The following is a 13785-nucleotide window of genomic DNA, read 5'->3' as shown; positions in this document are numbered from 1 at the left end:
CTCTCTCTCTCTCTCTCTCCCTCTCTCTCTCTCTCTCTCTCTCTCTCATATGTGTGCGTGTGTGTGTGTGTGTGTGTGTGTGTTTCTTGGCCAGATGTTTGTGACTGCGTGACTGCACTTATAAAAGTATGTGTGTGCCCAGATAATAGGATTCCACTAGATATGACCACTGAGACACAGTTTATAGCGAGTTGTAAATCTTTTCAGCTGGCAGGGAGTAAACGCAGGTATTTCAGACTTAAGCTACATACCCCAAAGCATTTAGAACAAGGCACTTTTAAAGGAAAAAAAAAGCACATCTGGGTATCTCTTTCTGCAGCTGCATGTAGGAAAGTGGGAGGTTTTTGCACAGGTTTCACAAGCAGGCAGTTTAAGAGAAACTAGAATAATTTGTCTGGGGCATTTTGACCTCAGGTTACTAGAATAGATGTGGATAATTTTCCATGGGGTTCTCTGTCAAGGGGATCCAATTCTTGCTAAGCCTGCAGTGGTCTTAGCAAGAATACATGATGGAGGAACCACAGCACTGTCTTGTCCTGCCACACATGCAGAGGCCAGAGGTGGATATCAGCTGTTTCTCACTGAATCTGTACCTCACTACATCAACTAGGCTGGCTGACTAGCAAGATCATCTGGATTCTGTCCCCAGCACTGGAATGTATATGTACTTGGGCCCAACTTTTTCTGTGGGTCTTGAGAGTGAAATGTAGGTCCTCATGCTTGTACGCCAACCATTACTGGCTGAGACATTTCCCCAACCCAATAAGTGTTCATTTCTACTGTCAAAAGCACATTAGCAGGTATTTTATTTTGGTTTTCATTCACTCGGAGACAGACCTCAAAGATTGCAACAAACAGCCAGGGTTTTTTGATAGATGTCCACTCACGGCTTAGAACAGACAATACCAGACCAATCAGTTTTTGGGGGGGGGGGTTATTCAGGAGATAGGGCAAAGATGGGGAGGGAGGGGAAGAAGAGGAAGAAGATGGAAAAAGAGAAGGAAGAAGAGAGAGGAAGAAAAGAGAGAGAGGTCAGGAGGTCTGCCTGTTTTATATAGGAGGTGATGTAGCCTCTTCCAGGTAAAGGTGAGGTAGCCAGGTGGATTCTGGGAATGTATGGCGGTTGCCTTGGCAATGATGTGGGGGTTGCCTAGATGTGATGTCACTGGGTTTGGAGCCTGACACAAACAGTTTTGGTCTCAATTTGCCAGCAAAGCTGACAGCAGAAATTACTTCCTTTAGTGTGGAAAATGTTTTCTGCCTTCTTTCTTTTTCTTCTTTTCTGTCCTCCCCGACCCCCATCATATTCCACAAATCACATTCAAAACCACGAATACTGTTTTTTACCCCCATGGAGGAATCAGTGCTTGAACACCGTGTAATTTTTTAGATCTTCCTGCTTAATAAAAACAAGTAAGAGTGAAATAAAAATGAGTGTAGCAGAGACAAGATTTTGATAAGCTTGATCTGTTACATGGTTCTCCCAATGGCTGACACCGAACTTACATAGCCTCTGCTGAGATTCAAATCTCAGGACAGCAAATGAAAAAAGACATGTGCTATCGGCTTTACTACTACTTTCCAATTGAGTTTTTTATCTCCACCAAAATTCTCAATTGTGGGAATTAGGTGAGCTTGGAAGGAAACTGCTTACCTAGTTGACAAGTTGGGGCTTATCTACTGGTACAGACAGTTATTCGTGGACATGAGCCTAAAAAAATTCTGAAAGGCAATGCTATAAAACATACTCAAAGCAACTTTCTGGTTATTATACAACCCTCATAAAATCAGCACCAAGTATCCTCTGCTCTTGGCTAATTTCAACTGGAAAAGACTAGGAAAGCACTCTAAAGTCATGTGTAGTGGAGGAATCAGCAAGCCAACCATCACCATCAGGGACACCATCAAGGAAGAAACAGCAAGTACCAGCCAGCAACAACTTGTGATTCTTTCTTCACCCTCCTGATAGGCTGCTAGCATGGAGCTGCAGACTCCTCTGTTGTGACACTTTCTTTGTTCTTCTGAAACATTCAAGTTGGAGAGTTAAGAGCCCTGAGGTCAATTGTGGGAGTGTAAGAAACTGTATGTTGCAATGACATTCCAATGGCCTTAGCATTGAATCAGCTTTAAGAGTGTGTCTTAGAACTCCTGTCCCTTGGAGTCCCATTGAAAACAGCAAGCAATACTTTCAGATACCATATACTTTTAATCGTGTCATTTTTCTCCGAAGGCAGAAGCAGAAGATATTAATAGTCTGTAGTCAAACTAGCTACAGTGGGCTTCAGGCAGGAATCTGACATTAGGCTAAAATAAAGAAGTAATTTCAGGCAGGAATCTAAATCTTAGGCTAGAACAAAGAAGTAATTTCAGGCCGGAATCTAAATCTTAGGCTGGATAAAAAAAGTAATTTCAGGCAGGTATGTAAATCCTAGGCTAGAAAAAGGAAGTAGGCTTCAGACATGAAAATCACTTTGGGCTAGGACAGGGAAGCTGGCTCAGATATTTTAGTCATCCTGATAAGCCCTTAGAAACAGTGATCACATGAGTATTCACAGAATTTTGTTTATTGCCTTGCTTGTTCCTTGACTATTTTCATCTATGGTATGCAAGTTTTTCAACCTAGAACTGACCTTAGTACTTACATGTAGTTAAAATGGTATAAAAGCAAAAAGGAGGAGGAGGGATGAGATGGTGGGGTTCTAGGGAGTCGAAATGGGAAAGGGAATGGCATCTGAAATGTAAGTAAATAAAATATCCAATTAGAAAAAAATAATTGTTTCCCAAAGCCAGCAAAGGATTTAAAATTCTGTAAATGAGTTCCCACATCATGACAGTGTGTTCACATTTAATTTCATAAAGTGCTCCATGAGAAAAGTAGCAGGTCAAAATCTTAGAAAACAAATGCAGAATATTATTCAGAAGGTAGTCACTGTGAACCTAAGACAATTTGTTACCTGGATCTTGCAGTGCATTGACAGGAAGATGCACAATAATTGATAGAAGATAAACATTAGATAGATGACAGATTTCAAATCTTATGCATATATATTCATATATAGTATATTGTTGGACTCTAAGATCCAAACCAGGGGATGCACTCCCAAAGAAACACACACGGACAGGAGATTTGCTGCAAAAACATGAGGTTTAATGATAATAACCAATGCACTGGGGTTCCTGCACACGAGTTAAAGCTAAGAGCAGTTTTTATACAGTTTAAGGGGTGGACTAGAGAAACAATGACTAGTCACAATGTGATTGGCAGAACAGTGTGGCTTTTAAACTGATTGGTCTTTGCTGAATGGGGTGGCAAGGATCTCCCTTGTCTGTGAGTGGCAAGGGTTGGTCTGACCTTCAGAATGTGCTCTGGGCCTTCCCCACCTGCAGGTGGGTTCCCTTCTGAGGAATGTTAATCAGCCTCTCCCTTCTTCCTCTGAATGTTAATACAGCAGGTGTCCTCTAACTAAGGAATGTGCTCCTCCTGGGATGTGTCCTGGGGCAGTTAATTTTTAAGTTTAACCGAATTCCTACAATATTATATTGTCAAGTGGCAATAACATCAGCATATGATTATGCTTGTGAATGTAGTTAGCAGGACCACATTATAGAGTCATTGCCATTTATATGTACATGTGAATTAGTTAACAATAGTATCAAGTCTTCTATGTTGGTTTCATTACTTACTTTGTCCTGGGGATTTTCCTTAGACACATAAGTCAGCTCTCCTAGTTCTGAGCCTAGCCCTTATAAAAATTTCAAATCTTATCTTAGATCTAATAAGAGTAGGAGAAGCCCTGCTGTTAACCTTTATACAGTAGCTCTCTGCTTCATAGGGAAATAAAAGTTTTTTTTTATCTGTTTCTCAGAAAGGCAAGGCATTCTATTTCTTTAGTGGAATGTAGAAAAATGAATTTTGTTAAGTAGGTATTTTAGTCTTCCCAAGTATACAGCACATGGCAGAGCTGCATACATGTTTATGTTACAGCTTCAGTGTAGATATGAAAACAAACCTGGAACATGTTTCTCAATAGTCAATTTATCCTTTATCCATCATACAGGAGGAGCTGCAAAAGCATAACAATAATGGAAAGTTTTGGGGGTTACTGTCTTCATTCAATAATTTAATGTATATTTGCCTTTAGCATTTAGGAATAACTAGTTGATTACATCATTCAAGTCAATATGTCTATTTGGCCTTTGATTGATGCTTTTCAATGCAGAGCATCCCACCATAAGCTTAGTTGTTTAAATACTTGGTTCTCTGTTGGGCTGTGTGTCTGCCTGGAACTAAAGGTGCTACAGGGTTCTGGCCTGGCTGAAATGGCCAAAGTGTGTTACAGCTCTCTGAGGGGAAACCTGGGCAGGGCAGGCAGCCAGATCTCTTCTGCTACCATCACTAGTGCTATTGGCAGCAGTAGTGACAAGCTGCAGCAGGCAGCCAGAAGCCAGTGCCAGAGCCAGAGCTGGAGCTACAATCTACAGTGAATGGCAGCTGCCTGCTAAGGCTAGAGCGAGGAGCCTGGTCTGCTAGGCAGAATTGAGCTCCAGAAATGAATGCTTCAGGAAAGAAAACTCTTTCCTGGAGGGTTAGAGCTCAATAAAACAGCCACCCTCAGATAGTTTGGTGAAATAACTTGTGCACTTTATTGCATGTGGATAGGGACCTTATACCCATTTAGAGGGTAGGATGTGATCCAGGGGTAGATGCTTGCCATTGGCTCAGTCTGAGATGTTAGAAATGCTTTATTTGAATAGGGAAGGAACTTAGGTGTTGTCCCTACCTGACTGGTTGTCATGTCCCTCTCAATAGGGTGTTGTGGTTCCTTATTCTATGACAAGTAGAGTCTGGCCAGAAGCTGGTGCCAAAACCCGCCTTTCTCAATTATGAGATTCCTTAGGTTTTGGAACCTGTTTCAACCTTACCAGTTCTGTCTAGTGGCACAGTCCACTTACCCACCATTTACAACTTGTTGCACAGTTTGGAAAGGATGTGGAACCTTTAGGAACTATTACCTCACTGGAGGAAGTAGACTGGTGGCTGGACGGGGACTTGGAGTCACTATAGTCTTATCCCGGTCACTGATCACTCTCTGCTTCCTGACTCTGTATTCAATGTGATCAGCACATCTTTGTTCCTGCAGTCTTGCCTTCCCCAGGATAATGGACACTATCTCCTCCAACTCAGCATGAAAATGAACTATTTCCCCTTAAGTTGCTTTTGTATTTTCTCAAGGCAGTGAGTGAAGTTACTAACACTGTTGACATACATGATTTCTTTAGTTTCTAGCAATAATTAAACCACACATTTACACTTGTTTTCATAAGGAAGCTACTCCACTGTTTGCACAGCTGGAAAGGTTCTAATTGGTATCAGAAGATGTTGGATCTACCTATTAAAGAAGCTTCCTTCTAAATCAAAGAATGTTGGTTATTAATGTAGGCATGGGTAGGGGACAAGGTGATTTGAGACATCTTTCACTTGTACTTCAAAATCACCTTTTAAAATATACCTTTGTATTGTTTACAACTCTGGAAGTTCAAAAATATTGATAAAAAAGAATAAAAATTATAGGGAATGATAATGGTTCATCATACTAGACAAATGATAAGAGAACATCATAAAGAATAATCATTTGTAAGTTTTGTGTATATGTTGGGATAGTTTTTATGTGTATATGTGTATGTTGTATGTCTAGGTACACATGCCAGAAAACAGATGTGGAGTGAGTACCTTCAGTAGTCAGTTGCCTCCTGCTACCTTGCAAGATCTAGGGATTAAATTCAGGTCTTGAAAAATGACCACAATGCATGTGGCTTTGTCCACTGAATCATCTCACCATCTCTACATATTATGTTTTAAGAAAGAGCTTTGAGCCTGCCAATGAAATTTAATCGGGCTCCTGATGAGTGAACATCAGGGATCCTTTCACCATCTCCCTAGTGCTATGATTATACCTTTGCACTTCCGTGCTAGGCTTTTAACATGGGTTTGAGACACTGGCCTCATTTTCTCATGCTTGTCTGATGATTACTTTCCTGATTGAGCCACTTCCTAGCCCCTAGGATGAGTTACATTGAGATAGAGACTTAAGGCGGGGATCTAAAAGTGTCATGATCCTATATGTCCAGGGAAAGTTTGTAGCTTTTGAAGTTTTTGTCTAGGTCTAAGTGTTGTTCTTCTAACTCCACCTCTAGTAAATGAAGGACTTAATTAAAAGAGTAGCTTGTACTTTCCAAAAGGCTTGTAACATCTTGTCACTGGGAATATAAAGAGACCTGTGTTAAGTGAAGATGCAGTTCTAGTTGGTGTATCTGAGATATTATAAATGATAAGATTTGTATGCAAAGTAACCTTAATACAGGTAAATTAACAACAAAGTAGACAATGTTCAGACTTCCATTTGGATTTCATTTTTTGAAATGGCCAGGAATGTGATGAATGATGGTTACCTAGGGTTACAAAACTGTAAAAGAGAAGCAAGTTGCCCAGGTAGTCTTTTACTGTGCAAGAGCATGGATGTCAGAGGCTGGACCTGATATGGGTAGTACTGAGAAAACATCAGATATCCTGGAGAGAATTTTAAGGAGAGAAACAGAGGAGTGAGCACAGTGTCATTGTGGTACAGTTACACTCTCTGAATAGTCAGATAGGTAGGGTGATTCCTAGGGATAAAAAATGAGCATGAGAGCAGTATTGTTCCCATATGATTCAGCATAGGTGTCATTAACACCTTCCCTGATGTCATTAATCAGAACACCCTGATAGCTGTCTACACATCCTTCATAAGTTTACATTGTGATAAATCCATTGTACATTATAAATGAATTCAACATTTCATACCTAGCTCCGCAAAAATGTGTCAGTAGTATTTCTTTGTATCTAGCTGTTAGCAGTGGTATCTTACTCATACTATTGAATGTACCAGGACTACACTGCCCATCATCACTGAATATACAGATTCCACTAAATCAGTAACACTTTTATACCATCTCTAAATTGAATCATATTAATATATAGCAGTGACAGGCAAGACAAGTGAGATGTACTGTTTTCTGAAACTCTTCTCATTGTTCCTTACTATAGAGGGCAAAATCAGTCAAAAGAGGCAGAATGTGTGTTTGGTGGGGTTGGTGGTGGGAGTCGTGGTGCTATGTGACAAAACTTTTCCTGGAGAGATGCAACACATGTCTATTCACTCCAGATAAGGAATACAGTGTTCAGTATCAACTCAGGACCCCAAAGATCAAGTTCTCAGCACAAAGGAGGTTTATTTGCTCCAGAAGGACAGAGGACAGATAATAAGAAACACAGAATGGATATAGAGGATGAAGAACAAGAGGAAGAGAATGACAGGGGAAAGATGTGTGTGTGTCCCAGAGAACAAAGGACTGCCTGTAGATAGAGAGAAGACAGATATGCCCATAGGAAAATGATAGTTTACAAAGGTAAAGGGGAAACTGCATGTTAGGATGAAGTGTTAAATTTTAATAGGGCATGTTAATTAGGTGAGCCAAAAGGGCTTTTGATGAAGGGACATCAATACTTTGATAGCTGGACCTTAGTAGTAAGTCTAAAAGAAGAAAGAGGACAAATAAGGGAAGAGCCTTTGGGGCCTAGTTTTAGGAATGTAATTTAGGAAGAGGGAATGGGGAAGAATGGCAAGGCCCATGAGAGCCAGATTTGTCGTGTACTGGCTGGCTAGAGTCCTTTCAGAGAACCGGTATCAGACTAAAGTGAATTTTATTGGAGTTACCTTCAAAATATGTGTAAAAGGTTACTTACAGGAACAGAAATTACTTAAATGTAGCTATGTCATCAAAGCCTATGCCAGCATGGGTGACAGCTCATGGGTGAAAGTTGGAAAATCTGGAACATACTGTAAAGCCTATGGACAGGTCAACAGTTTGAACAGTGTCCTTTTCCCATTCTTTAGTTGGTCTAAACCTCTTTCAAGAAACTTAGCTAGTTTCTGTTTCTTCCAGTTGCTGGTCTGACAAAAGAGTTTCTTTGCTGCTTGTCTCGGCTCTTCTGAGACTGACTCTCAGCTGTTATTGTTTACTCTGGCAGGGAGTAGCCTAATGAATCTAATTAGTTTCAGGGACTTCCTGAAGCTATTTTGAATGTTTTTTTTTTAACTTTCCTGCTTAAAGAGCTTCCAGCCAGATAGAATGCTTTAACTGATGCCCCCTGCCCTCACCACCAAATATGACGCTCAACAAAGAGTAAACTATGATGAACTAAAGGACATACCCTTTAACTAATCACAAAGCTACAACTAAATATCTCACAGCCATCACATCAGCTACTAATTTCAGCCAAATTTAGTGACAGCCCTCTGAAACATTTAGGACTTTTCTCTGCCCTTAAAATGACAAAATAGACACTCATCACTAACAAAAACAAAACGCTAGAACTCAAAGGAGAATTTCATGTTTTTATTTTCCCTTTTCCTCTTAAAATGTAATGTTTTATAATTCTTGTAAGTCATCAAAAGCAGGCCATTTCCTTGCATTTAATTTCTTCACTTCCATTATCTGAGAGCCTGTTGGAAATTCTTTTTATCATGTTCCCCAGAAGAACAGTTGGGAACTTGGAGCTGGAGTGGGTTTATTCATGTCAGCTTAAACTCATGTTTTGCATGTTAATTACCCTATCTATGACTTTCTAAATGTATCCTATCAAAAAGGAGGAAACGCCTTTATGATTTGCTCTGAGTTTCCAGTATTTGCTTCCCGTAAGTTTGCTTGCTTGGAGAGACAGGCCTGTAGGCTTATATTTTTAAAAACCTTTTTTAATAAGGAGTTTTAAATGCTTTAACCTCCCTTCTAACCCATCACCCACCAGATGTAGTGGAACAGAAAGGTTAATAGGGCAATGGAGGATATGGACCTGTTTAGAAATAGTTCTTTGGGACAATTTCAATCTTCATTGTCAGGACAGTAGCAGCTTAGTTCACAAGAATCAACAATGATTGCTTGGTCTAGTCACAAATACCATTACCTTGATGTATTTCTCTCTATGCTATTATGACATGAAGATGAGCAAAGAATGGCAAAATGAACTAATACCACTCAGTGCTGCCCCCTGTCTGTTGGGTTATATTTATACCCTTTCCAAACATCATGTGTTTTCTCAAGTGTCTGCTCTAGCAAAGCATCCCATGACTTTTTCATGGCAGCTTCAAGAAAAACATCACGTGTATGTTATCAGCAAACCATCCTCCCCTGTCTTTGCTTCAGCAAGAATATCCTCTTATAAGACAGTTTCCAGAAAAACATCACATGATACAACTAAGTCTCCAAAAATCCAAAAATTTCCACTTTAGAGGCCTTTAGATGGCATTTTAAAAAATGTTGATTTTTAAATAACTTGCATGAGGCTTCAAGGACTCAATAAGTCCCTATTTTAGAATACAGAATATACTTTTACACAACGGTATTTTCACAAATATATCCTTAGGAATTTTTCCCTGTATGTCTGTTCTGTCTGTCTCTGTCCTTATCTCTGTCTCTATCCTCCATATTTCTCTCTTTCTCTGTCTCTCTGTTTGTCTCTGTCTCTCTGTCTCTCTCTCTCTCTCTCTGTGTGTGTGTGTGTGTGTGTGTGTGTGTTTGTAAAATCTTTTTTTTCTTTATGTTTACTTTGACCATTAGAGTGGAAGCCAGTGTATATTGTTTGCTGTCACTGCACATGATCAGAAAGACTATCTTTAGATTACTGAAATTGAGAAGGACAATCATGACTTAGTTAAACACATACCTCTGGGTAATAGTTGACAGTCTGTCACGACAGTCTAGGCAAACTCAATTGTAACAGTTGTGCAATATGAGCATACTTACTGACACTGAATTATGTACTTTAAAAAGGCTTAAATATTGAATTTTATTGTGGCTATTTGATCCTGATTTTTTTATAGTTTAAGTTTAAATCCCCTCTATAGAAAAATAATGATTCTAAAATAATCAGCCACGATAATCCTTTATTCTGTAAATAAAGGATGTGAGACATAATGCAAGTGAACCAAACAGTGCTATCTATGTGTGTGTTTGTAAAACATGTTCAGTCTGTACAATGTTACCTGTATGTATCTGATTTCTGGGTGGCCATTTGATAGTGGATAATTAACTGAGGGGTACTTCCCAGCAGAAGACTACTTCTGCTCTCATCACTCCTTGGTTGCCTATAGATCCTTGTCCAGTTTTGAAGCCTTGTGAATGTCTTTTTTTTCCATATTAATGTATCTAATGGTGTTGCCCTTGTTTGAGTCTTGTTTAGGCAGTCATGTCAGTGAGACTTCCTGGTTGTAACTCCCCTGCCATTATTGGGAGTCTCAATCTCACAGAAAATGTTCTGTTCTTCTGATTCTTACAATCTCTCCTCCATCTCTTCCATATTGGTCCCCAAGGCTTAGGTTCTAGAAATGTATTGCAGATGTATGTATCAATTGGGACTAGGCATCTTACAGTTACTTGTTCTCTACATTTTAATCAGTTGTGAGTTTCTGTGATGTCATCTAGGAAAGTGTTCTTTGAAAGGTATAAGAACTTGATTTATCTGTGCATATAAGGGTAAATATTTGGAGTGGAGTTAGAGATTATGCTTTAGTAAAGTGATGGATTTACCTTCTCCAAGATCCCTGACAGTACTAGTCCTGGGTCATGCGAAAGGCAGTAAACATTCTTAACCACTGAACCAACTCTTCAGACCATCTGCAATTTTTTTTTCAAGTAAACATCAATCACAAATGAAGAGAAAGATGAACTACATATATAGTTAGACTGTGATGGTTCCTTCCTGTAAAACCTAAGGATTGCATAGAAAGTGGAAACTACAAAAACAAGCATAGACAGTCTTAGAACTAAATTTCAGGCTAATTTCTAACTACTGAATGATTGATGATTTGAAGATTTATTTCCTTATGTTTTCCATTCACTCAGGAGTTTTTGTTTGTTGTCTCTTGATGTTTAATTTTTAAAATGGTGATGATGCTTAGTTAATAACTGGCCTCAATTAATGTTGACAACTATTTTAGTAAAGCACCTTTCCTTCCAAGAGCAGATTGTTCAGGTATCCTATAGTCCACAGTGAGCATAGACATGTAGGGAACTGGAACTTCATGTTATTGTTAACTTTTAAAACTTCAGGTGTCATACCTTGAAGCTTTCTTTCTTCATAGAATTTAGCTAGGTACTATGGTAGGGAGAGGAACATCCTAAAGAATAGTATTTGATACTTATGAAAACTATAAGGCCTACGTCAGGACTGTTACCACATTAGATTAATATCAGAGAAACTAGGGTTTTGTTTTATTTTGTTTTTATTATTGACATTTCCTGAAAGCCAGATTTGAGAAGTATGCATGCTTCTGTTGACGTGGCTTGGTACTGTAGAACTCACTGAATTTCCTTCTTTCTTCAGACATTTGTAGGAAACATGAATGCCGACAGTGTGGTTCACCACAAACTGCTGCATCCCGTGAGAGCCCGCTTTGTTCGCTTTGTGCCCCTGGAGTGGAATCCAAATGGAAAAATTGGCATGAGAGTTGAGGCCTATGGATGCTCCTACAGTAAGTAATCACATGTACCAAGTCATATAGCATAAGATATCTATGAAATACCAGATCATTCATATTGAAAATTAAAATTTGTGTTTTTGTATATGTACATGGGTACAAAAAACCAGGGAGACAGAAATCTCCAATGTTTTTGAAAAACACAGTCCATCATATGACTCAATACTTTTTCACTTGGTCAAGAACGTCCAGATGAGCCTATGCTGTCTGACCAGTAACCCATAAAGGTATTGTCATCTTTATTTCCTCACTGCTGGGATTACTAGTGTGTACAATCATATACAACTTGATGTGGGCTCTGGGAATAGAATTTAGGTCTTCATGCTTGCAAAGTAAGCACTTTAGAATCATAGCTATTTCCCCAGTCTGTAGTTATCTTATTTTGTTCTAGTCTCTCTCTCTCTCTCTCTCTCTCTCTCTCTCTCTCACACACACACACGATATATATATATATATGAAAATGTGTCCCTCAGGAGAGAAGTAGAAATGTTCTTATGCTCTATATAAAGATGAAGCAATAAGGCAATAAAGTTTCAACAAAAAGTTCAAAACAAAGAGCCCATGGGGTTTGGATAACTATTTGCCACTTGCAATCAGAAATAGCAATGTTCAGCTTTTCTTTGGAAGTGCTGTGAGATATTGTAAACTTATTTCTCTACTCAAGAACCATGAAAGAAGGATTATCTCCTTCTTCACATTCTAGAAAAAGAAAAAAATTCCACCCAGGGAAATTCTCTTCTTCTGGAGTCACAGTATCCATGTGATATCTTGAGAGTTACTAAGAGTAAATTTGATCCATGTTGAACAAAAACAGGCTGTAGAGTTGAAGCCATTTTTAAAACAATGGTTCTTAACTCTCCTAATGCTTTGTTTCTTTAATACTGTTCCTCACGTTGTAGTGACCTCCAACCATAAGGTTGTTTTTGTTGCTACTTCATAACTGTAATTCTGCTATCACTGTGTACCATAATGTAAATATCTCATATGCAGGGTATCTGATATGTGACTTCTGTGAAAGGATTATTTGAGCCCCAAAAGTGTCATATTCCATGGGTGGGGAGCCATTATTATGGAAGAAAGGAATCATTTATAAAGGTTGCTATTTTAATTCTCTCGTGAATGCATAATGCTAAACATGCAAACCGTGTCATCATGAACTGATTTTTTCTAATCAGTGGCATTCATTTGCTGATTTATAACAATATCCATTGTCACCTAAGGAGTTAATATACTTAGTCAACACACTTTTAGAAACATAGTTATCTTAGCTGTTAACAATTACTGAGATAAAATACATTGGAAACCATTTTAAGTGAGAAAGATGTTAATTATTTCAGCTCACAATCTCAGGTTACAATCCATCATGGCCAGGCAGTCAAGGTGGCAGAAAGTTGAAGAGGCTAGTCAGATCACATCAATAATTAAAAACAGATATGAATGCATGCCCATATGCTAGTGCTCAACTTGTTTTATCACCCCTGTCAATCCAAGATACCATGCTCAGACAAAGGTACAATAGTGTGGGTGCATCTTCACACTATTCAAGGAAATTCTCCTGTAGACATGGCCACAAGCCAAACTAATCTAGAAAATCACTTACTGAGGCTCCCTTCACAGGTAATTCCATACATTCTTGTTGGCGATTAAAATTATCACAGCAGTTCAGTGAATTACGGTGTTGGGTCATGGAATAACCTCACATGTGCCTAATGCTGTTCATCAAAGTCAGGGCAAAATAACACTTGCTTCAGAAGCATTTAAAGTGCTCCATGAAATTGGATTTGGTTCCCTGATGTCATATGCACTAAATTAAGATTTCTGGACATAAAAGCACAAAACTATGATGTGTTGATGGCTCCTTGGGTAAACTATTGGCTAAGGTGGGTCTGGCAGAGAAATGAAGTGTTTTAAGGGAGAGGATTTGCTGGAAAGAGGACTGTCTTTATCATGAACAAGTATGATCTACAAGGGAAGCAACAACAGCCTATTCAAGTAGGGACTTTTTCATCTGCAAGTCTCAGCCCTTTAATGCCCCCAGTACCTCACCCCTCAGTGATGATCATTTTCACTACTGGGTGCCTTCTTTGATTCTTGTTGACCATTTTTGGTTACAGATTTGTTAAAAAAAAAAAAACCTTCATGATGGACAAACACTGAAGATATTTCTGTGTCTTATTTATAAAGCCATCTCTTTGTGCTTAATAATTTCAAC

General features: G+C 38.9%; 1 protein-coding gene across 3 annotated transcripts in view; it reads left to right on the top strand.

The window, feature by feature from the left end:
• Positions 1-13785, top strand: part of LOC114626443 (contactin-associated protein like 5-1) — an 867232-nt gene that overhangs the window by 351306 nt on the left and 502141 nt on the right. For all 3 annotated transcript variants that reach the window (XM_028773852.1, XM_028773850.1, XM_028773851.1), the window contains exon 4: positions 11420-11567. In XM_028773852.1, coding sequence (XP_028629685.1) covers positions 11420-11567 — 148 coding nt within the window. The remainder of the gene's footprint in view (positions 1-11419; positions 11568-13785) is intronic.

This window comes from Grammomys surdaster, unplaced genomic scaffold (assembly GCF_004785775.1).
Source record: "Grammomys surdaster isolate TR1022 unplaced genomic scaffold, NIH_TR_1.0 235, whole genome shotgun sequence".
Lineage (NCBI taxonomy): Eukaryota > Metazoa > Chordata > Mammalia > Rodentia > Muridae > Grammomys > Grammomys surdaster.
The sequence above is the reverse complement of the archived record's forward strand: the minus strand, read 5'-3'. Positions and strand labels throughout refer to the sequence as shown.